Source organism: Excalfactoria chinensis, chromosome 5 (genome assembly GCF_039878825.1).
Source record: "Excalfactoria chinensis isolate bCotChi1 chromosome 5, bCotChi1.hap2, whole genome shotgun sequence".
Taxonomy (NCBI): Eukaryota; Metazoa; Chordata; class Aves; order Galliformes; family Phasianidae; genus Excalfactoria; species Excalfactoria chinensis.
The window spans coordinates 51631173-51658136 of record NC_092829.1 but is presented as its reverse complement, the minus strand read 5'-3'; the positions used below and the strand labels follow the sequence as shown (position 1 = coordinate 51658136).

At 35.8% G+C, this 26964-nt stretch overlaps 1 protein-coding gene across 4 annotated transcripts in view; it reads right to left on the bottom strand.

Annotated features, from left to right (window-relative positions):
- Positions 1-26964, bottom strand: part of METTL15 (methyltransferase 15, mitochondrial 12S rRNA N4-cytidine) — a 128780-nt gene that overhangs the window by 76636 nt on the left and 25180 nt on the right. For all 4 annotated transcript variants that reach the window (XM_072338943.1, XM_072338941.1, XM_072338944.1 and 1 more), the window contains exon 3: positions 10705-10841. In XM_072338943.1, the coding sequence (XP_072195044.1) occupies positions 10705-10841 (137 nt within the window). The remainder of the gene's footprint in view (positions 1-10704; positions 10842-26964) is intronic.

Genomic DNA, 26964 nt, shown 5'->3' with positions numbered 1-26964 from the left:
GCAAGGTAACGTACTGCTGATTAATACGAAGATATCATACTCTCAGTGCAAATGTAAAGACCTGTAGACAACTAGCTACCAGGTGCACAAAACTTCAGATCAGACACTACGTTCAATTCCTTCCTATCTCTCTGTCTCCCATGTTGTTATTGAAATAATTTATTTAAAAACTAACAGAGTACTCATCTCTCAGAGTTTTGTTTGAGAGAAACACCAAACTGGCCTGCTACTCTGAAGAAAACATGACTAATATAGAATTGTTCAAATAAAATGCTTTAAATGGTAATAAAAATGCTTTTCAGTATATGAATGTACATATATGTATGTACAATATGTCAGAATGTTGAAAACTAGAACTTTGTTAAACAAACAAGAGATTTTTACATACACTCAGTACGAAAAAAATAAATAAAAATAAAATATAATATAATAAATATAAATACAATATAAAATAATATTATAAATAAAATGTTATAAAATATCTAAAATAATATAAAATATAATAGATATAGACAAAAAATATAATAAAATAATAAAAATAAATAAAAATAACAATAAAAAATAAACTATCCTACATCTTTTAACATCAATCAGAAACCTTTGCATCAAAACCAAGAAGATGGAGAACTGGTTGAATGGAAAAGTCAGTGTCTTCTTTATAGACCACGTAAGCTCAAAAGAAATTCCAGCATCATAATGATTTACTTTATTAAAAGAAAACATGGGGGGGGGGAGGGAGGGAAAGACATTTTTTGCTTTCAGGGTAAAACTAAAACCCAAATTAAGCTGCACAGAAATGTCCTCAGAAACACTCTGTATGTAAAAGCAGTGGCATTAAACTTTAAAAGTGTTCTGAGCAATTTTAAATTACGCTGATATAAATGAATTAAGAGGAACAATATAATGGATGTCAGAAACTACTGCTGCCTGAAGTAACATGTAGCATTGGACTTCATGTGAAGTCGAGATAGCAGATATATTTAATGTCTTTAAAAAAATAAAGATCTGGCTTTTTGTACTGGAAAGAAATTCACACCACCCACATCCAGCTCTGTGTCCTTAACCAATACATCCCTCTCTATATGGTTTTGGTTTGTTGTTTGGTTGGTTGTTTTTCCCCAAAGAGAGTCTTATCTCTCCTAACTTAAGAAATAAAGATCCTTTCCTTCTGTAGGAGCAGTTAGAATTTTATATTATTCCTAGAAACACCGAATGGAAATTGTGAAGGAAGAAAACTGACATTCAGTTTCTTGATTGCTATTTGCAGTCAAAAAGATGTAGTTCCTCAGGCAAGAAGTACAAGCTCCTTGGCCTATGCTTGCACTGTCTAAATATGTTTACCATGAATCAGGTTCATCTGCACATGTTCGCGCTGACTGCCATGACCTAGCAGCATCAAGAACAGAGAGTATGAAAAGTGATAAAGAACCACGAATGAATCACTGAAAATGAAACCCTTCCCATACACTTATGATGGGAATCCATTAACAAGAGCTCTGAAGGAGGTAAAATTGAGAGTTGCTTCACACTGTTAATGTAAATTCTGTAAACAATATAAATCAAGATATAACACTGCCACGTGTGATGCAACCTCCTTCAAATACTTACTACTGCCTACTTGAGAATGTTGGTGTCAATGGTTTACAAACTGGTTCGGCCCAGTCTCATTACTAGCGAGGTAGGGGGATCCACAGATCCAAGGATGGGGGCAAAGGGCATAGAATCAAATCAGCAGCAATGATCTAAGAGGAAACAAACTAGTTTACTAAATAAAATGTTGGAATGCAAGATAACGCACTATAATACAATTCAATACAAATTAAATAGATTAAAAGCAAATAGCTCAATTAAAATAAGAAAGTGTCGGAAGGCAAAGGCCTTATTCTAATTGTAAGGCAAGATGTCAGGCTGAGCAGAAGTGTAAAGAGAGAAGTCTCGTGACTTTGCCAGGAGTCTTCTCTCCTCTCTGAGCATAAATTGCCCTGGGGAATGTAGCTCTTCTCTTCCAGGACAGGTACCCAGAACTGGAGCATTAACTCTTTAACTCCCAGTGCCCTACATGATGTTATGATGTGGAATACTGATAACCAAAAATTATAAAATCATGATGTTCCACCCCTTATTCCATAGCACTACATCATGCTTAATAAATATAAACAAACAATAATTAACGTGCATTAAGCAAACTCACACAGCCATACATGTACATGAAATTACTGACTGCATTCCCCCAACATCAAATTCCCTTGTGTACACACTGAATATTCCCACTTTTCTGCATCACCCACCAAGTAGGTTCAGGTCCCTGAGCAAAAACATTTCCATGAAGAGGTTTTCCCTTTCCAGAAGCTGGAAAGACCCAAACTGCTTTTCTCAACATGCTCTTTACATATACTACCCAGACCTTATCTCCTTCTACAGTATGTAGGGAGCTGGATTGGGTAGGATCATCAAGATAGATAGATACTTGAGTAGTGACCAACCAGGCGGCTTCTACCAAATGCTTCTCTCAGTGCTTAAATGTTCTGTCACCCATTGCTTTCAGCACAGTTTTTAACAACCCAGTATATTGCTTGATTTTACCAGAAGCTGGTGCACAATAGGGATTAAGATAAAAGCCATGTGGCCCAAGTATTTATAAGGGAATTTTTGACGCACTGGAACAGGTTGCCCAAGGAGGTTATGCATGCCCGATCCCTGCAGGCATTGAAGGCCAGGCTAAAAGTGGCTCTGGACAGCCTAGTCTGGTGGCTGGCAACCCTGCACATAGCAGGGGGGTTGGAACTGGATGATCCTTGTGGTCCTTTACAACCCAGGCCATTCTATGATTCTATGATCATATGAGCATTCAAAAAACACATTCAAGATTCAAGGGAGAGACTGGGAGACTGTTTAAAAAAATCACAAGTTCTGCAGAATTAGCAGCTTCCTCTGGAAACAGTGCTAAAAGGGAAAGCTCTCTTTTTCCTTTACAGATGCAAGCTAGTAGTGCCCAAAGAGCTCACAAATATCCCAGAATGTTGGCAGCCCACCTGGACTTTCAAGGTGGTGTTTTTCAGCACAGAAATCTGAAGTGCCAATAAAATTTCCTACTGAAGCTCCCTGCAATCAGAAAGAAATTAGTTCTAAAAGCTAAAAAAAAAAAAAAAAAAAAAAAAAAAAAAAGCAGCCTATGCCTGCATCCTCTGCCAAGATTGAGAATAGTTTAAGAGGCTCATTTGGCCCAGTTCTGTGAGTAGTGGGGCAAAGGGAAAAAAGGGAAAAAGGTTTGAGAAATGGGCCTAAAAAACAAAACAGAAGCAATGAGCTGAAGAAAAACAAACTAATCTACTAAATAAAAGATGGGAATGAAAGATAACACACTACAATACAAATGAATCCGAATTGAATACCAGTTACTCACAAAACTTTGATTTCTGCTTAATACTGAAATCTAAAATGATTGGATAGCACTGACAAACACAGATGACTAAAGCAATTCATTGTTTTAAACCTGATAGTTACAAACCTTTTTCTTCCAGAGTTTGAAATTGGCCAACATCTTTCTCATGATTTTCCGACTGAACTAAAACTAAGATTCTGTTTCTCCCAAAACTACTCAGATCAAATAAAGTAGCTTCAACTTGTTTTCCTAAATCAGAAAGATACAGAGGGGCTGTCCTGACTTATTTGACTGGAAATCACAAAGTCTACCCTGGCACATAAGAACTTACATATGAAAGACAAATTTATTATAAAACAATGAGATTGATCTTAATATAATCAGACAATTTTGCCAACCTAAAAGAAATACACATTGTATAAAAAAAGCTTAAAAGTTTCTAGCAAATAGAATAAGTTGCAACAGACTGAATATTATTCAATCATTCTCCATATGTTTCCGTTGCAGAATGTAAGCTTCAGTGGAAACATCAAGATAACTACAGGCCTCTAAACTAGTGTCATTTTACACAGAGCACTAACATTTGGGAATAGCTACATTAAGACATCTTATTCCTTCAAGATGTAAACAGTGCAAATAAGGATTTCTCTTTTATATAACCAGCGTATGAAATTTAAACTCAGCTACTAATGTTGGAAATGGCCTGTAGCCATCCCACCTCAGCGCAGGAGCTAGACGGATCTTAGTTAACTAGGAGTCAGATCAGGACAGTGTTTGATTGCAACTGAGGCAGAAAAAATTGGAGCTCTGAAGTGATTTTGATAAATCTGTAGAATTTAAATGCAGCAGATAGAGAGGTTTTCCTTGTCATTTGGTAATAAAATTCTGGTACATGGTACAACACACTGCTAAAAGAATTCTGCAATGTAGAGATTTGAGATGTTGGTACATTCATCAATCCTTAACATCCTACACCTTCAGCATGAAATACTCTGCTCCAGCCTCCCAAACATACATATTAGCACATTTCAGTCAGTTTCAAATGCATTCCTTCCTGTGCTCACTCACTTGCAAGGAAAGAGCTGTTCTCCAGCTTCATGTACATAAAATAGTTAACTCCTACTATTGCAGCTAAATCCCTGTTTTATTCAAGATCCACATTGCAATATGGGCACATAGAATTAATAAGTAAACAAAAATTAAAAATGACTGTTTTAGACCCCATTTGGGTTCTCCCATATGGATGCAGGGTGGCAAGTCGCACTCTCTCATGTGTAACCACTCTAAGTTGCAATGGAGCGGTTCATATCTACCTCTCCTGAAGAAGAAGATAAAGATGTTGAAAACTGAATCTAGCCAAACAGCCATAATAAAAGACCACCACCTTGAAAGTTTGCTTACTACAGCCTGCTGGACAAGGACATGTTCCAGAAGAACAAGCACCTAAAGATCCCTCAACTACATTTACCTATTCTAGAACAATTTTTCATTATATTAGACAACTCACTTTTTTTCCCCTTAGGATCTCTATGCCCTCCATAAAAAACAATAAACTAGTATTTCTGTTTCTTAAAGACTGTATAAACACACTTCCAACTCAGTAAGAAAAAGACATCACTAAAACTGCAGGGTGAAGATATTAATATATTCAGATAAACGCTTGGATCCACTTCTTTCCATCTTTGCAAGCTACAGGTTGACATCATCTTGTCTGCTAAACCAGTACAAACAGATTTTTCACCTTTATGTTAGTACAGAAAATAAACAAGCAGGCACATTGTCTTACACCTATTTATACAAGTTTCTCAAACGAATTCACTTATTTTTCTTGAGCCTGTCAACAACTTGGGCACGGCTGTGGATTCCCCAGCCTCTTTGAGCTGTGCCTGCTGCACTGTGAGAAAAAGTGGTTACGTGTTCTACACTGCACTTCAACTCTATAAAAACACATTTAACAGATCTCTCTACCCTCGCAGTAAATAAACTAAATTTTCTACTGTATGTATTTTCTAAGTGAAGATTTTTACAGTATAATATGGATTTCCCCATCTTCTTGCTCTCATTTCTCAGCAGGTACTTGTAACAACTGATGGTAACTGGGGACAGTGTTGTGGGCTCAGTGCATGTTTACATTCACACTACTGTTTTAATATACATATCAGATATAAGTAGTTACAAGTTTTAGAAACTCTTTATATTCACAGCTAACAAGAAATTATTCTACTAAGAGACTGATTAAGAATATAGTCCTGGTAAAGAAGCATTGGCATTTGTTCCCATTAACTCCTGATTTAGCCAGGAAACAACCAACAAAATGTTAATGACCTGGTCTTATCATTGCACTGCACGTTAGTCACTCCATTTCAGCTCCCTGAACTAAGATCCCTAATGAAGACAATAAACTTGTCTTTCACAATTCCCTGGCAGAGACATATTGCTGTTCACTGTGAGTACATGACTGCAATAACAACTTAGAATATTACCATAGGAATGTTAGGTAAATTAAGAAAACAATTAAGTAGTGTTTACAGTATCTAGTTAACTCTGTCAGTTATACAAGATCTTGGTGCTGAGTATAATATACACACAAACAGTAATGAATGCTTAAAATCTAGACTGCACTTATTATGGTGTTACAAAAAAATTCCAAGATGAATTTCTGTACACCAAAGCTGTCAGGAAGAGTTCCCCGCTTCTCTTTTTCATTACCACTTACTACTGGGTATTGTGCACCCAAAAATGAAGCAATATTGTCCTTCTTAAGCTTACAATGAATAGAATGGAGGACAGGCACGTTAACCAATCAGTAGCATCAAGAGGAGAAAAAGAAAGAACTCCCATCGCAAGAAATTTCCCTTTCAGCCAAGCAACTTGTTTTCTTCTTTTCCTTATTTTTAGGGAATATTTACAGGAAGAGAGAAAAACTTTTTTTCCCCCCCCCTCTTAAAATGAGCGATTCTACTATTTTGGCTTCTTATATTAGTTCAGCTTTACTTTTTACCATAGTACAAGACAGTATCACTTGGCCAGCTCTGGATGCAAGATCTGCAGTAACATCTTTCAACTATCATTTTGGAGGTGTTTATCTATCACCACAGTATGTATGTAATAAAACACCTCCTGACCTACCTGAATGATCAGACTGTTGTCTCTACTTGGTAAAGATTTTTCCAACCATACAATGATTTAAAACATAATCATAATGTCTGGAAGGAAAGAAAAATTAAGTACACATACTGAAGATTTACTTGCAGTGAAGTGACATCGGTAGTAAAATGCCTATAATTGTGCTACGTAATGGATGACTGATACTGAAAGTGTCATGGTCTTAAAGGAGCCCTAAAGAAAATGCCAAGAACAAAGAGGGAAGAAAGAACTACTTTTAAAGTTAGACTGCTACCGAATATTTATGCTGAAAGGTAACTTTGAAGTGGACCCAAACTTAAACCAAGAACTCAATGTATTGATGGATCAGATTAAAGTCATGAAAGCAAATAAAAGTCTCTAATCATTCTGAAACCTGGGCAGCTTCAGAAGCAAGAGACTAAATTGTTGTCTATTATGCTTTTATAAGAAAATATGTATGGTTTTGTCATCCAAATAAACCTTTTAGGGAACAAGCTAAATAGCAGAAAAGTACTATTCAAACAGAAAGGACTTTTTAGCTCTCTCAATAGCATTTTCTACCTCTTAGTTAAGACAAATGATTTATCTCTATTGCTTTTGAGTGGCAGCCAGATGTTGACATACATGGATAATTATTTAGGAAAAATTAAATCTACAGATAACGATTATAGTTATATAATAACAATTTTTAATTTGAAAGCAACTGAATGCATTGCAAATAGAAGTTGTGTATCCCTAGAACTTACCATATTCTGTTTTACCTACAACACAGAAGATAGAAGTTGATTACTATCACACTTGACCTGTAGACTTATTTTAACACTGAAAGTAAAACCCAGAAGCACCACCATCTCAAAGTTACTTTAGAACTACAGTAAAATATATTATAGCTTAACTATATAAGGAATTGTCTATGACCTGTCTCTATGTTAGGAGGCATGATTTCTTACAGAGAACAACATATCTTTTCTGAGGTTTCTCATACTTAAAAGCTTGTAACGATATTGGTTAATTGCTAGATTACAGTCAATTACAGTCAGTTCTCTAGCCTCTCCCTTTCAGTGGATGTGAAAGGGTTTACTTGTAATCCACATTACTACTGACTAAATTTTATCTTGTTCTCCTGAATTCTCAGCAGCAATTCCCAAGTTAGAGGCTTCCCCAGAAAGAATGTCAAAGGATTCCCACCCACACATTGAATATCTAACAGGCCCTGACCCATTTTCTTCTTATTAAAGCAGCACTACATGCTTAAAAAAAAATGAAAATAATAAACAGAGAAGGTAAATGAATGCAACTTCTGCAGTGGGAAATCTACTCTCTTCAGATTTTAATTATGACAAAATCACTACCAAAACGCAGAGATGCATTTAAAGCGCAAACATCAAATATATTTTTCCAGTGTTCTCATTCGGTGACTTATTATTTCTACTGCCTTTCGGCAAAGTACAAGGGAGACTTCATTTATTCGTTATGAATTAGAAAAATCCCCTAATTTGGGGATAGTTAAGTCTTCCAACCATATCTCTGGGCATATTTCTGCAATTCAAATTTTAATAATCTTGTAACTAAATGACATAAGATAAGCATAATTTCAAAAAAAGAGAAAAAAGAAAAAGAAAACCAACTGAAACTACTATTTTACTAAGATTTTTTGCATAGTCAGACTTTGTAACAACACTTAAACAACACTTTTTATGGGATGATGCATTATTACAAGAGCCACAAGTGTGAAGATCAACACTGCAGTTGTTATGCTGGAATATATTAACAACCTCAATTAAATGATGAAACAAGTACGACATTCTGGTTTAAGTATAAACAAAATGGCAGCAGAAAATTCTGTTGATGTAAGACTTCCAATTTGTCCAATGCACTCATTTTCAGACACAGTGAAAATCTGATTTTACCAGTTACAGTTGCATAACAGCCTTCTCTTCCTCTTACGTTGTCATCTCACAAGGAAGTGAAGCAGTTTAGTAAGTCAAATAACCTCTCTCAAAACAGCAACATTAAACAGAGCTTAAAAACAACCCCCAATTAGACAAACAACATAGAAGCTTATACTTGTGCATTGCAGGACTTCAGTTACATCTATGCCTGTGCTTCTTACAAAGGACACAGCCCTATATTTCCCTCTGCTTGCAGCTGCATGCACCTATTACCATTTTTTTGATAGCACAACTACTTCTGTGCCTGCTTGGTGAACCAAATGAGGGAACTATATTAATTGACAGTAAACCTGAACAGATTTCAGCTGGATGAATTCCCTTGTCATTGGTGCCAACACAGATCTCAATTAATCCTCTTAGAAAAAAAATTATCAGTTTCTAACAGTCCAGAAAATTTACAATTCAAAAAAAAAAAAATAACTTCTTTTAATGAATAACAAAAAATTGACTTATAAAAGCACTAAATCTCATAACATACTCCCAACCAATTTGTAAGCAGACCTTAACAGACATTTATTTGTTAATAATATAATTATTACTCCTGTTCCCTTTCAACTAATTTCACAGATGATGTCCCAGTGAAAGCAAATAATTAATAACACATTCCAGATACAAACCTTCTCTGCCTTCAGAGGGCTAACTTATTTGCCAACACTATTGTAAGAAAGATGTATTTATATTTTGAAAAAGGACCCACCTCATCTTTCCAGAGGGAAAGATGAAAGCTGATGGAAAACATGTAAGAACATAGCCCTGTCTAGTAACACACTTCCAATTGGAGTCATCTTGCAGTCATCAGGACTTGGACAGTTTAACAGTCACTTAAGAGTTCACTTCCTTCTAAGGATAACTTGCGTCTCTGAAGGTGGACATTACATCCAGAGTCCAAGTGACCAGGTTTATGTAAGCTAACAAAAGCAGGAACTCGAAGAACTATGTTGCCACAGTAAGTATGTCAACTGCAATAATATATGGAATAGCAATCTTGCAAACAGAGAACAAACAATGTCAATCATTGGCAGAACAATATCCAGCACTTGTAAAATATCTTGATCTATCTGGAAAATGTACTTCCTTCTCACCAGGTTTGCACAGTATACTTGACTTGCAGGAACCCAACTGAGTCAAGAGGACTGTTTAATGATTGTGTAGATGACTGAAAAGTTTTAGATTTAAGATTAGCTTACATGCTTGAATTTCTCATCTCAGACCTCTGACAATGTCATATGAAGAAAGGAATGCACAGTTAAAACAACTTCTTTTGAAAACCTGAGGAATACCTGCTGCACAGCATGAAAAGCTTTGCTGTCCCAGAGTACAATTAACAACCAAGTGTTTCTTTACCCCCTGCTTTCATTTCACTACATATTGGAAAAATTTCTTTCTACATAAGAAAAATACTTTTGAAATAAATACTATTAAGTTTTCAGCATGACAGTAAGCATCCTCTCCTTATACTTCCTCTAAACTTAAGTTTTAGTTATATATTATTTAGTTTTCCATATACATGCGTCCATTTCCAGGTGAAATGTAAACAATTCCTAGCTCTTTGTGAAAAGTACATTCATCTCTGCATGTAGCACACCTGTATGTGAACCTATTCATGCTCTGTGTTGTTTCTTAAACAAAATAAAGAAACGAGACATTTGTATAACAAAAAAGCCCTTAAAAGTCAGCATTTAGCCTCTGTTCGTTTCACAAATTCAGTACTACTTAACAAGAAAACTGAAGCATGAGGTAAATAATCTTTACAAAGAAACAGAGGCTTATTAAATTGTTCAGTAGTATCTGAAGTCAGTAAGACAGACATAATACCAAATTTTCTTAAAAACATTCACTTAATACTTAAATTACATTATTCCAAGATATATTACTCTTGTGGGTTTTTTGGGGGGGAAATATTTATCAATAAGCATTTACTTACACAAGAATGAGGAAGCTTCTCAAAGAGAACAGAGCACAATGTTTTTGAAACAAACCTTGTATTTAAAATTGGCTACTAGAAACATAAAGTTATCAGAGTACAAAAAATGCATTTTACTACAGAAAGCTCAGAAAGACTTGCATGCAAACATTCACAAATGAATTGAACTGGATCTCCTCTTTTAATGAGGTGTATGCAGTACAAAATGTAATGCTTACCTAAACACATTACAAGTATATATAAAAAACTTATGAAAACCTAAAATTGTATAGGTTGTATAACAGTGTTAACCATATTTAAGTCAGGAAAAGACAACTTACGGGTAAGATTCCGAAAGCTGCTGAGCTATCTTATAAGCTGTGGGATCTCTGTCCAGGGCATATATTGTAATGTCACTGGCTTTCTCTAGAAGAGCTGTACTATGACCTCCGGCTCCAAAAGTCATATCAAGGAAACACTGAAATACAGAAGAGAATACCATTACATCATAACAGATGGAAAGAATATCCTGAGTTGAAAGGGACCCACACGAGGACCACCGAGTCCAACCCCTTGCTCCACACACAACTACCCAAGTCTAAACCCTACATATGAGAGTGATGTCTTAACATTTGAACTCTGGCAGCTCAGTGCCATACCCACCACCCTTTGGTTCCTAACCCCCACTGGACCATCCCCTGACAGCTCCATGCCATTCCCTCAGGTCCTGCTGCTGTCACTAGAGAGCAGAGCTCAGTGCTGCTCTCCGCTCCCTGTCCTGCATCCAAGTCACTGATGAAAACATTGATGAGAACTAGGCCTAAAAATGCAGCTCTGGAAAGGGCTACCCAAGTATGTGACTGAGTCACTGCCCCAAAGGTGATCAAGAAATGGTGTTCTAAGGGACATGGTTGAGGGGGAAATACTGGTGGTAGGTGGACAGTTGGACTGGACAATCATGCAGGTATTTTCCAACCTTGGTGATTCAATATTTGCAATTCTGCACAAAACATAAAATCACTTCAGAATAAATGTTTGGGTGGCTTTGGACCCCCTATCCATAAAAGAACAATAATTTAGTACAGTCAGTCACAGATCCATTCTGAACTTTAAGGAAAACTACTTGTTTTGCTGCTTCATTCAACTTGCATTGAGCTATACAAAGCTATTTAAGACATAAGGTGATACAAAGTAGTTGGTACCATCTGCTTTTTAAGACCACCTAAAAGGACGGCTGATGGATTTACGCATTAATATTAAAAATGACAATATCACAGTTTTACACCACAGATCAAAGTGTGATGGCAAGGAACACATATTCTGACTGGTACTAACTTAAATATTGCAAAAATATAAGTTTGAAGACAGTACAATTGATTTCAGACTCAGTGTGTGAGTACTAGGGTATGTTTTTAGATCACCAAGCCAATGTCTAATAGCTAAATACAGAATGGCAGGTATGGGATACCTACCTTCACTGCAAGCATTTTTCAGTTGTCAGATGTGACTTATACTGAGGGCTTAAAGTTGTACCATTTGATAAACAATGTCAGTTTCTGCACTTCTGAGGAACGCCTACTACCTCCATACATATATCATATTCATGTCATTTTCAGTATACAAATGTAAACTGGAAAATTTTCAATAAATCCAAACTTGGTCTTCTGCTACTGAAGTTGAAGACAATTGAGGAACTCTGAATTCTCTAAGACTAAATCATACACTGGTATGAATTCTATACGAGTTGAGGAAAACTCAACAATGTAATTCCTGAAACAAGAAGGAAATATATAACCCAGAATAACCCACATAACCCAGAAGTCCCAGATCAGAATGCACATTTCATATTTGCAACAAAAGACTTTCTATCTTATACTATCAAACCTCATGCAAAAATAAGCTAACTTCCAAGGACTGACTAACTCAGCCACATTTACCCAAGAGGACACCGGGGAAAATCATTTGCCTGCAAAGAAGCAAGACTGTTCTACATCTTCTGTAGACTCCACTCCAGAAAGGTGTCTGCAGTCAAAGTCCATTTGACCACTAGGCTGACGAGGCAGCTTTGCTCTGGCTGCTCTTCTAGGAAACAAACCTGGGACATGGTCAGCCACCTTGGAACAAGGCAAGCTGGGCCAATGAATCCTGCTAGAATGCGAAATGCAAGCAAGTGAGCTAAAATTTAATGGAGTTTTATCTTTTGTAGGTATAAAGCAGCAGTGCTGTTTTTAGAAGCTGCCCCACAGGCCTTACTCCTTCAGGCTGACAACCGCGGTACTTTACTGCTCAGAACTCAAGAGCTACTTTATTGACAGAAATAGCTACCTCTTCACTTTCAGAGGTTGCATGACTATGCTTCCATTTAGAATACAACTGTCTTTCAAATTGCTAAGAAAGTACCTGTAATTCTGTAGTCTAGGAAAAGCATACTAGAGTTTAGGAACAAAAAATAAAAAAAGTTAATGTTTAATACCAGTGTATTTTAACCCAAGTAGACATGAGACTGAAGAAGTATCTTCCCTGGTTTCTGCATCTCTGAATTCTCACAACTCTCTCCTCCTCGGCTGACATAACTGAGCTCTGCTGCTGGGGCAGGAGCAGAAGTTAGACACCACACAAGCTACAGCAAGCAAGAAAAACGGATTGTCTATATCCTCCAATATGAATTGCAGACTACTTTTTCCACCCGAAATTATTTAAAAACCACTTACGGAGAAAATAAAACTACACAGACTTCATCTGAACAATCTTTAAAAAAATAATAATAATAAAATAAATCACACATTCCAAAGTACCTTTAACAGGAAATATTGTGACCTCTTGAAAAGGAGATTCAACCAAGAAGTTCCTTGGAGTAAAATACGAAGGCAATGAAGACCAGAATGAAGAACAGAGGCAAAAATTTCTATTTATGATTCCTAAAAACTGCTTCTGGAATAAAAAGCTTTCAGGAAATCCCTTGATCTTTATAGAAATTTCATAACAATAAAACTGACTATTTATGAAACTAACAACCACTATTAATTTGCATCCACAGTAGTGATCAAAATCTATCTGAAAAAAATAAAACTTTACAGACTGCTAAAATACAACCACATCGTTATTCCAGTTGGTTGGACTTATAATCTAAAACACCTGAATTTATTAATTTTCTGCATGTTTTGAGACAATTAACACAAAGTTAGGTGAGCAAAGGCTTGCCTTCCTAAAGTCAGTCATTAAAGAAAAGCACTGGCATTTGATTTGATTACTCAAAATTAAAGGAGCTAATGACTAGAATTGAACAGCCCTTCAAGCTCATACTACACACACTTTACAGCCTCGTGGTTGAGGCACTTGAGATCCACAGAAAAGCTCTGAACTCTAACGAGTTCTTTTCCCTTACAGAGGCACCCAAAGAACCTGTTAAAAGAAACCTCATGAAATAAGATCCAGTTTAGCACTATTTAATCTTAACCTGATTCTACCTTCTTACTTGTGACTAAGGACAATTGCTATTGTCTGCTCAGTGTCTGCTCCAATGTCTCTGCACACTAAAAACTACCAGTAGCATTCAACATGCTTCTCTTAGTGAAGCAAGAGCAGTAACATCACACCTTTCAAGCATACTTTAATACATCAACTTCAAGCTACCAAAGCCATTTGTTATTCACTATCCATCAGCCTCAGGGAACCTCTCTTTCTCAAAGGGTCCATTTGGTGGTCATGTTTTGCACTGTTCCACTCTAACAGTAAAATCACCTTGCCTATTGCTTGCAGATTTCTTGCATGAGATTATGCGACTTAAAATACAGGGACACAACAACTCACAGTGTCATTTTGGAGTGCATTAAAACAGCCTAATTTACATCATAATAACTCTTGGGGGAAAAAAATTAGTCAGTGAGTAACATCATCTGGGGTTTTTTGGTGGTTGTTCGGTTTCTTTATTGTTGTTGAAGAAAAAAAGCAACCAACTAAATGCTCTTATTTGATATTATAAGCTAGAAATGTACCACTTCAGCTTTTTCAAAACTTAAGCATTGCCTTTCCTGAAACAAACTTGCAACGTTACGCAGAGCCAAAGAAGTCATAGGAAGTGCTAGAAATAAGTAGCTATTAGTGCGTTCTGTAAACAGCCTGTAAACAACAAAATTGCAAGTCATGTGAAGTTCCAGAACATATTCCAATGTTTTATGAAGTTTGAATACCAGAACATATGAAGTCAGACTTTTTTTGGCAAGTATATATCCAGACAACTTAGTTAAAACACTGCTTTTTTTTTTTTCCCTCCCTTCCAAAGGGATTTTTAAAGATCATGTGCCTCGTGTCAGTTAAGAATACTTAGCTGTTATTCTGCTTAACAATCTCACCTCTCCTTACAAACACATGCCTTCTCTTTCACTCATTTAAAATACGTTTAACTTATAGCTTGGTAAACCCATTATACTCGAGGAATATTAACAAACCATCGAGAAGATCTCTTCTGAAGCAAAAAATTAATACTGGCAGACAAAAAGAGAGAAAACAAAGATCACTGTACCATGACACAAGTGACATGCTTTCAATATTGTAACAACATCTAAAAGATGTTAAGAATTCATGCAAGCATTCACTATGAATAAACCAAAATTGTATTATTCTTTCTTAAAAAAAAAAAAAAAAAAAAAAGAAGAAGAAGAAGAACCAAACCTTTAAGCAACAGCTGACATCTGTAACATGATTTTTAAATGAGGATCACAACACAAAGGAGGATAAAGAGCTGATTCAAGTGGAAGCGACTGCACAACTCAATACATGGTACTAGATAAAACACCGCATCACCAGCACTGATGGAGTAGGAGAAAGCATTCTTGGCATCCTAGCTGACCTGGTTAAGGCTAAATTAAGTACATCCTGACATAATGTTAAGGTAATGTTATAAAGAATTAAAAAGGCCTTCTAGATCTTCTATGGATAGTCTTGGAAAAGAGGAGGTATACAAAGCTAGAACCTAATACAGATGCCTCAACCTAGCAACATTTTGCAGCTAGAACCTAACAAAAAATACATCACATTAAGATTGCCAATTGAATTGCTTTTACTGCAAACACAACTACTTTGGAGCACTGATCAGATTTGAAGTCACTGCCTGTACTACATTTTCATACCATCTATATATATTAAACTGCTTTATATATATTTCATTCATTCTTTAATGCCTGAAACAGAAGCAAGATGCTTTGTTTTTCATCTTCTCTCTCCCTGTCATCTAGTAGTTTTTAATCAAAAAGAGTTTTACACTCATGGTCATATAAATACAAGAAAAGTTAATTACGTGAATTCCTGCAGTGACTCACCATTCCATTGTGAAGTTATGATAGCCCCTTCAGAGTTCCCCTTGGGAATTTTATAATCAGTTTTGACTGTACATTTTAGAAACCATTTGGCTTTTCAGCAACATACAGATAGCACCAAACAAAAGCTTTATAGCCCTCATTTTACAACTAGCTACTTCTAAGATAGTCATACAAATACCAAAAGTTCACCTTCCTTATTTTTTTTTTTTTATACACAAGTTCACACTGCCAAGTTATCTCCTAGTAAATATCTTGTAAGCACTTTATTTCACTATGTCTGAAGTCATCTGCAATTCAACTTATGATTATGTCCTGCATCAAGTAAACTTTACTCCACTATACCTGGTAGCAATTCCTTTTCTTTAACTGTATGACAAAACAAAAGGAGAATGGAAAAAAAAAAAAAAAAAATAGGAAATTTAAACTCAAACACTGCACACATAAATTGAAACTACTTTCAGAATATGCAAAATACTAGAACAGGTGCTAAAGCTTGTAACTTCTAAACTGTGATTTCTTGGTTTTTGAATGGCAAGAGATTCCATGGGTTCTAAAAGTCATCTGTTCCTTTCAACTTGTATTTTTTATTTCCTGCTACTAATCTTAAGACTTCCATGCAGTTATTGGTGATGCTCATCTTTCACAAAACGTTTTGTTATTTGTTTGCTTTCTCTTTAGTAATCCTGAAATGATCTTAAAGAGGACTTTAGCAAAAACTTACACAAGGCACATTAATTTTCTACATGAAATACCACACCAGGCAGGTTTCTATCCCAGGTATGCGCTCTCCATCAGTGGCCTCTCTCCTCTCCATTGACTACGTAACAGACCATCCACTTGCCTTTCCACCTGGACAAATTTGGTCTCAACTTGTGCAAGCTTGATCAACAAGCCGTGATACTAAAAGTTACTTTTAACTGGTACAAATAAGACCTCCTCAACATTGTTTCCAAAAGATAACATGAATCTATAAGCCATAAGCCAAGTACACCCAAAAGAACGAACACACACCACAAAATACTTTTTCTTTAACCCCTAGCCCTGCTTATCTACTATTTTTTCCATCCTCTACCAATAAAGACTATACTTTCCACCTCCAATGAGTGTTATCACCCAAACATCTTAACATCATGTTCACTGAGAATAAAATACCAACCTCATTTCAATCCTTTGAGGAAAATGCAGGCTTTCCATCCAGCCCTCTATTTTGCACTTTTTCCTGAATACCAACACTCATAGAAGCAGCAACTGTACAATTATACCTCCCTTATATCTGCTACTCTTGTAACATACTGGCATTTCTCCCTTGCTGTCTCAAGGAATTTTTCCCATCAGTCATTCAAACACAGCAGGATAACGTACTGAGTTGAGCATTTCAGAGTACCCTTCAGAGTACGTTTGCTGTATTGCCCTCCTTGCAAATTAAATGCTCTAAAGCATCAAACACAACACAACTGGAAGACCATGAAGAAAGCTATCATGTCATCCAGCGCAGCAGACCAAGCATGGAAAGACATGCTGCTATTATATGCATTACCACGCATGACCGCTATGAAACACAGAACCAACCATACCTTGCCATTTGCCATGCACACACTAGACGGTTCAGAGACAGCCCTAAAAGGAAAATGCTACTTACTGGTAATCCAAAAGAAGGGAAGAGAATTCAACTTAAATCAAGTCTTTAAGCTAAAAGGAAGAGTGTGCTTCCTGACATGCAAAGAAAACCAAGCCAAGGATACTCTTAAGAACAGAAAACAAAATGAATGCAAGGTTTAAAATATGAGAAAAAGACAAAATAACTTGGAATCAACATACACCCTCCCAGTACTGTGTCAATGTTCTATATGAATATAATATTTTAGCAGTTCAATATGGCTGCTGGAGGACTTTCCACTCAAACTTCTCAAGAAGTAAATTAGTATCACAGAAGTTTACTCTGGGAGGTACAGAAGGGAAGTAGATCCACAATTCCTACTGCCACAGCTGGGATCACAGCCATAGCCAAAACAGTCCCTCACTCGCCATGCTCCATATTCCAGAATAGTAACAATCACCAAATTACATCTTTACAGTGCTTAACACATTTGGTCTGGAAATTAATTACACCCTCTACACTTTTTACAGGCTTGAAACAAGCAGATAACACACAAAAATACCAGAGTACCAACTTATTTGAAATGGAGTATCAATAGAGAGAGGAAAAAAAGAGAACTACCTAGCGTCCAAGCTACACTACCTGACTTCTCAGATGGAATTAAAATGTCTGGCATTTACTGGCTGAAGAAAGAGAGCCAAAATGAAGATGGACTTTGAGGCAGTTGACACATCAAATGTTAAAAATCACAATCATTTTTCTCGAAATACTGGATATTGAGTATTCTAAGAAAAATAAGTTCACAAGAAGGAACAGCTACCTGAAGAATACAGTGACACAGCTGCCTGATGAGGCAGCCACTGCTCACCAGTGTGTTCCAAATCACTCACGACTGGGTCACAACATTCATATTGGCTTCCACCCATCTTTCTCAGTGGGGTGACAAGCCAGCATTTGCCACAATAATACAGCTTCTATATCTGAAATGAATGATAGTGTTTTCTTATAAATACATAAAAGGTCAAGCTTGCATTTTAAACTGAGATGCTTGTTACTGCTAATAAATGCGTAATTTATTATTGTCTTGCCAGACACTGTTGGTAGGTATATAAGTAAACACTTACTCTTATTAGTATCTACCCGATCAGTTTGCAGGGGAAAAAAAATCTTAAGAAAAGTATCATTATAAACAAGATCACCAACACATTGCAAGACATTTTTTGCCTCTTCATTCTACCGGTGTTCCTGTGATGAGTCATGTCCTCTAAACTTCTTGTCTGAGTTTCCTTGTTATTCACAATAGAAATTGTTCATTGTCACAACACAAGTTGTTTTCCTCTCTGCTTTATTTTTCAAATATCAACTCTAAGCACATTAAAGTAAAAATATATCTGACCTCTTGTTCAGATATCTTGATTTTACCTCAGCTTACAGCTTCAATACACTCTCAGGCTACAAGAACTACTCCATATAGATGTAAGTAGAAAACTGAGTTAAAGAGGAGAGGAATTCTACAAGGATGTGTCTTTTGCTAGCAGTAATAGCTGATCAGTTTTATGTTGTTGTTTTGGTTTTTTTTGTTTGTTTTTTTTGTTTGTTTGTTTTTTTTACTTTTTTAAATGACTAATTTCTGCAAAACCAGGAATTAATGTAAGTATATTAAATAAAAAATCTGGCAAAAATGCTAGAGTCAATATAAAACACTTAGACTATTGTTTAGACACATAGGTTCACAGTGGGAAGACAGTTCCTTAATTGCTTCTTTTCCCTTCCTTTCCACAAAGATCAAAATCTACCTCAACAAATTCAACTCAAAATAGAAAACTGGTTCTCAGCCCTGACCTTTGTCAATGCCAATCTCACTTAACCAACAGCTGTAATAAACACAGAAAGAAAATTAATCAGAAGTACAGATCTGAAAAATTATGCTTAGAAGGAAGGAAAAAAATATATCCAAACTTGGCTGTATTTCTTTCCAAGCCTCTAAAAGTAAGGATAGCCAGCACAAAATAGAATTTAATCATCCTAAGGAAAAGGATGGAGATCAGTGACAGACTACAAGTCTATTCCAGCCAATAGGCTGGACTGAGATTATGCAAGGTCCTCAATGGACTTCTGGCAGAATACCATGGCTAGTGCTGCTTTTAGAATGAGGACTTTATGAATGACAGCTCTGAACATCCAGCCTCTGTTTACACAGAATAGAAACAAGTCTCAAGACTGATAAGCACAGAGAATAAAAAGGAATCTCTGGGTGTGAAAACATGTCCTGCCTGCCACAGGACAGCTAACACACTCATGCATAAATAGACATATTTATTCACATTTCTAATAGCTGGGGCAAAGTACTGTTTAAAAAAATTGCACTGTTGGACAAAACAACTTAGAGATACTAATTTTAGATCCATTCTGACTTGTAATTTCCTTCTTCCAAGCTAGAAGTAATAGCTGTTGAAAACTAGATATATATGGCTCAGCCCATTCCAAATCATTTTCTGAATTGTAACCAAAGCGCAATCGAAGTTTCACTGAATGTGCATACATTTTCAATTCCAAAATGTATCTGGTTAATATTTCAGTACATGAGAGAAAAGGCTCTTTTGCATTAAAATCTAACACTTTCTGGAATCATAGAACAAGCATTTCAGGTCTTTTTAAACACCTATTGATACATTCTTTGAGATACAATGAAAGGAAAAAAAAAAAAAAACAAAAAAAAAAAAAACAAGCACTCAAACTGAAGAGGATTTTCTTCAATTCTTGTTCGTTTTTGCATCACCTCAATGCTTCACAACACGACTATCACACACCTTAGAAAACCAGGAATTTATGGGTATGGCCAAGCGCCCTAAAATTAAGGCAATGGCCCAACTTGATCAAGAAACGAAATCCTTCTCAGAATAAACATGCAACCTACCATATCTGAAACAAACTTCTCATGTTGCAATATTCAGAAATATACAGCGTAATAATGACAGGATAAGAACATTAAGACTTTCCCTCCCCATGCAGTCAATACTCAGTTTTACGCACAGAATACATACATCAATTTTAGACGACCTTCATGGATTGCCCTTTCTTGAAATGGGCACATACAGACCAACAAACAATTGAAAAAAGCATAGTTCAATAATTTTGCATAAAAATTATAATAAAACTACCTAAAACTACCCTCCTAAGTCAATAAATACCAAATAATGTATTCTGCCCAACTTAGTTTGCAACCATGCCCAAAAAGTGAACATGTTTCTCTCATGAGCATGTACATACTTTAATGCGTACATACATACATTCTACACTGCACATAGAATTAACTCACCCAGCAGAAGCTGAACCACCACAGACCACAGAGCACTGAAAGTACATAGGCCCCAGTTCGTTAACGTGGTCTCAAGCTTCTTAGTAAACAGGCTACTTCTGGGACCAACGTAACCTGAAGTATTCACACACTGCTGAAACCATACAGAAAATGGTTTTTAAATCAACAGAAAATATAATTATTCTGAGACATCACGTACAAATTCATGGTTTGTAAGAAAATTGGGGAATGGAAAAAAATACTGTTCCATAGAGCAAGGCATTTTAGAAGAAGTTTTTCGTTTTGTTCATTTTCTTCTTTTCCCCTCCTCTCACACCAGTATCAGATCTGAACCTTAATAGCTGCTGAAACTGTTCGTAATCAGCAGAATGTATGCAGCATATTCCTACCCTCTTCTTCCAGGTCAACACCCAAGCACATTCAGCTCAAGTGCATTGTAAGTATTTCCACAAGCTGTTGACTCCTAATCACATTATAGCAGTGCACACAATAACTAAGTTTCCAAAAAACAACCATGTTAAAAACAGTGTTTGAATACCCTGACTGCTATAATTCAGAACACAAGCCAGCCATAGCATTTCTATATTCTCCCTTGTATTTTTTTTTCCTTTTACATTGCTGGAGAAACAAACAACATCAGCCCTAAACATTTACCATGCATGTATTCAACATGTGCACTTCTTACAGCACCCTTCTTTCAACCATGAAAAAAACAACTTAAACGCTTCCTATTTTTATGCTTCATCAGCCAATCACTGCATTCTCCTTTTCTTTTGTACTTTACAGAAAATAATTTGAACTTCGAACAAGAGCCTTAAAAAAGTTATTTGATGTATATCGATGTATATGAGTTGCTGTGCAATTCATCACTTCTGATGCAAGATGTCAACATCTGTCAGAATGGCTTTGACAGATCGTTTCTATGACCAGTATAATAGAAAAACAGAATGAAATTTAGGGCTGTCTTTTCTTTATGTGCAGTGTGAACAGCAGTGGAGAAAATGGAAATAAATACCAGAAGATAAACTTCAAATTTGAATAATTTACAAGGCGCTATTAAGGTATAAGATTATCAGTGACAACAAAGAAGTAATTTCACATCTCCTTCAAGGGTTTATTTCAGGTATCATTTTGCATTTTAATTTATTCCTACAATTAAGTCCAAACAAGTTACGATGATCAATAAGTGCAAAAAATAAGAGAACCTCAAATTAACTGAACTACTTCCCTTAATTTCTTGTCAAAACATTCGTGTAACATTAAAAATGAAATACATTTCTTTTAAAACTCATTTAAATTGATAGTTTCAATCAGGAAAAAATACATATATTAATTGTAGTGCTATTGCACATCTATTTGTCATGTGTGGGGGGCAAAGTCATTTACATCAGCTCAGTTACACAAAATGATCCAAAATGTCGGTGCTGACTTTGGAACACCTTACTATCGAAATAAACAATCTATTTAAAACAGACTAATGGAGGCAGGATCACTTTTCATCTGAAAGACATATGGAGTCTTTTTCCTGTCAACTGAAGTTCATGGCTGGACTCAATTTACAGCTCTGTTTAGAGTAACATGCTTGAAAACTTACAGCATGTACAAATATCACAGATGTTCTCGTATCATTAAATAATAGTTATGTAGCTTTGTGGCACTATAAATAATAATTATTGGTAACAGACCTTCTGTTAAATTTTTCCATTATATTTAAATAGCTTAATATAAATACCTACCCAATTTGATTGTACTATACCTCAGTTATTGTCAAAATATCACTGAGGTACTCTCAAGAAAATAAATGTCTGTTGAAAACTGAATTATTTATTCATTCACCTTTGGTTGATGTTTAAATATGAGATCATGAATCGTGCACAGCCACCAATTCAACCACACTACAACCAGTGTTTACTCTTACTTCTTCATTCAGCACTATTATTATATATGTAACATTTTCTATAAGAGGAACTCAAAAAGCAGTGATCTTAGCAAGCATAATCTATTTGTTTTTAACATCATTCATGCACTGCCAGAGGGCTGTCTTCAGCAATAGAAACATGCTGTAGACTACGATGCCTTAAAAACCTAAAGGATTTCTGGTCTCCCCTGACATTGGTCAATGCCTTCTATTTTTGCACTGGATGCTAATTATGTCTGCTAATAGCGTGACTTGTGAAAAGTTTTGGTGTACCATAATAGTGAACTATTTTAGCATACTTATATGTTTGTCGACCTCAACATATCTGAGTTAACTGAAGATCTACCTGGATTTGAAGAAGTCACAAATACTGTGCAGAGAGCAGTTATCACCAGAAGTCAGATTCCATCCACTCAACCATCCACTTTGACTTGCAATGCCTTTCAGGACGAAACTCAAATTCCTACCTGCATCATAGTGATACTTGCAGTACGGCAATAAGAGCACAAATACATTTTAATCTTCACTATCTACCACTGCAGTCATTGCTTAAAAAGTAGTAAGGTTTTGGACACTTAAGACTAACAACTGACAACCTAAAGAAAATAAAAGATAGGTTCATCCATAAGTTCCACAGCATTTTTAGCATAAATAACCTCTAGCTGAAGAGGAAATAAGTGTCTTAGTTTCAGCTGAGATAGAATTAATTTCTTTAGAGTGTTTGCTAAGATGCTATGTTTTTGTTCTGGGACAAAAATCAATGCTGATAATACACAGATGTTTATAGTTGTTGCTAAGCACTGATGTACAGAATCGAAGTAATCTTCAGGAAAGGGGCCAAGGATCTGGGAGGTAACAGAATTAGGACAGTGGACTTCAACTGGCCAAAAGGCTATCTCATACTATATACCACACAGAAGGAGAGTTTTGAAGGAAATGGGAGTTCCTCTGGTTATCCACTTGTTGGGGGCCTAGCTGGACATCAGCCGGTGAGTGATAAGCAGTTGCTTGCCCATTACTTGTATACAGTCATATATATATTTATCATCATAACTATTATACTTTTCCTTCTCTGTATTAGTACATAGTTTCACCTGAATCCATGAGTTGTTTTCTTCCTTTTGATTCCCTGACCATCCTACTAGTTAGGTGGGAAGTGAGTAAATGACTACATGGTGCTTAGCTACCTGCCAGGTCAAACCACAGCAGAAAGTTAGGTGTAAAGTGGTGAGGGAAGAACACAGGCTGCTATTGAGAATACAGTTTATACCAATGATCTTTTCATTATATTAACGCAGTATTTTTAGGATCAGAGTAGAATTCAGTCATGTATATCTGAAATACAAAAAATATCCCGCAGTAATTATGGTATGCCTTCTGATTTTACATTACAACATCTCAAAATTATTTGCAATGACAGTTTTCTAAAAATACTGTCATAATTTTTTGGCAATTGTTTTATGACAATTGTTCTCCATGCTGTCAAAATCCCTATGGAGTTCCTTACAAAGTGAGCGAGTGTCTTTCTGTAGCTAAACATAGGCACTCTAAAACAAGCTGCACAAACATGCATTTTTCACTAATTAGAAATGTACTGCTACTAAACTTCATAAAGCAGGGAAGATTTAATGACCTCCAATACACCGTAACTTGAGATGCTCACATTCTCATCTAGTATGCAGGTACAATACTGTAATACATAATTAAAGAACAGCCAGTTACTGATTTATATTTATGTGAGATCAGCTTTACAAAAAGGAACATACTTCAGACTCATGGGCAATTAAAACCAGATTAATTTCCTACCACAAATATGAGCTCAAATTCCTAGTGAGACTAGTGTGACTTATTATTTACTTTAATACTCTTTACTTCATTAATACAGCAATCAAAATACGATAGAGACTACGATAGAGACCCTGAGAAAAATCTTACTATTCACCACTGGCAAAAATAACAAGAAACAACAACAAAAGGCAAATATAAATATAGTTTCCATACAACCCATTGGTTACAGAAGGGACCTATTGCATCCTTCAAAGCATACAGTCAACACCAGGAACTTTCAGTCTGTTGTTGCAACTCCGCAGCTAGTCCAATAAGAATAAAAGATTTAATCAGCAACATACACCTACTGTCATAAAACATGCTTAAAGTGCCTGCAGCATTGACATCAGTCACTGAAAAATAACATGTATCCATAATTTGTGTACTGAACAATCACTGCTTTCATTTTAATGCAGAAAGCATCACTTGTATTACTGAGGCATTTTAGCATAGCACACAATGCTAGAAATCACAGCATGCAATACCAAGACTAAGCTAGGCAAACCTGGCTTTGTATTATTGCTTTTCTTTAAAAAACAAAAAAAAAGATATTCCAGACGTTATTACAATAAGAATAAACAAGCACATCAAGTAAAACATAAATTGTATTTTACATTAAAGTTGTTTAACTAATTGCTTGCATTTCATCCAATTCTTTTGCATTTCAACAGATATTACTGCAAGTTCGCGCCAAAAGCTACAAAGCAGAGAGGCAGCACACTTAACTTCACATCCTGGCAAGACACTCTGTTTATGAGGCAAGTCCTACCTGTAGTAGCATGTTATAAGAGGAGGAGTTGATGTGGCTAACAAACTAAAACAGACAAAAATACCCCCAAAAAAACTGGTAACAACCACCAAAATAAAACATAAATAAGATTCAGATTTTGAAAGTATAGAATTTAACAGGTATTTACAACAAAACTTGTCAGCTCATGAATTTATTGAATATCATAATGCTGTATTTACCAGGTAAAGTTGTTTGAAAAGAAATATTACATCCAGCCTTACTGCTCTTCCAGCATTAACATTTAAACTCAAGCAATAAAACGCAGTAGTTTTCACATGTAAGATTTGATGTCTGCTTCTAAAAGCAAGGATAACATACCATTTGTTCCACGAATGCCACGTATGTCTCCTCTGTACTGCAGAGGAGACTCCTATTCTTGCAAGAGTGAAGAAACATACAACAAAAAACACACCGTTTTCACATTTACTGATGTAAACAGAAAAATATGAGCCCATGATTGGAGGCAATCAGTTATTTCCCTGAAGTCACACACAAGAACTCATTCTGCAATCAAAAATAAAGTTTATAGTTGTGGCCAGATGCTCAGAGCCATGTAGAGTTCTAATGAACTAATGAAAATGTATTTACAAGAAAAGTCAATGTATCACTGTAATCCAACTTGCTAAATGAACTCAGCATATCCACATTCATTCTCTTTCACTCTACAGCCTCACCAAGCAGGATGCAGGCACTCATACATGTTCAGGGATGGCATGTTCTTACACACGTCTGATGACTGGCACCTCAGTTACAACATTTAAACCTGGAAGCTTCATAGAACAGTAATGTAGCATGTCTGACCAAAGCCACCACTTATAATCATTTATATAACTTTTTTCCAAAAATCTATTTCAACAAAGTATCAGATCAACATTTGAAAAATGTAGGTTGGTATGGTAACTCCTAACTCAAACCTCTCCAATTACGTTATGGATATATGTTTATGGTGATAAGAATCACTGTTTTACTAAGTTTTTAATGCTCATCATAATAATCAGATGGTTGATTTTGATAACTTGTGCCTTGCATTCCACTCTTCTACTTTATATGTAATATATATATATGTATACACACACTTCCATATTTATTTTAATGTACTATTACAACCTACAACAATCTGACTTGCTGAGAGAAAAAACAAAAGACATTTCAAAGTCAGTCAGGAGAGCTCTTCACAAAGCCATAAAGATCACTGGGCTAAGAGCATGTTTCCAATTCTCCTTATTGACCTGTTAGTTATATTACTACAGCCTCTGATATTTTTCTAAAATTGGTACCTTACTTGTTTGTTCCATTCCTCAGTAGATGTTACATTTTATCTTCCAGATTTTCTAAATGCCAGCTGTAGCATGCTTTGAGCACTTAATTGTGTTCACTCAATATGGTCAGGTCAACAAGAGGGAAATCTTACATAACATTTGCTGAAATTACGTCTTAATTCTCCAGTTATTCTCTACCAGCAGGCAAGAGATTAACACATACCTCAGGAATAGTGTTTCTGATGCCATGTAATGATGTTTTCCAAACCTGATTAGAACAATCTATGTAATCTGAAAGAACCTCTGTACAATTTTGGTACAAGATAACCAGAGTAAGGCAAAACCATTGGCTGTAACATGGAAAACATCAATGCAGAAAATAATCCACAAATATTTCACTTAAATACTACATGAAATCAAAGATAGTACATATCACCATTAATTATTTGCTTGCATTATGAAGGAAGCATTGTCTTACACAATAAAAAAACATATTAAACATATGAAAATATTCTCAATTATTTCCTCTCTGTACAGAAAATGAAATCTCTACCACGAGAATCGAGATCGAGA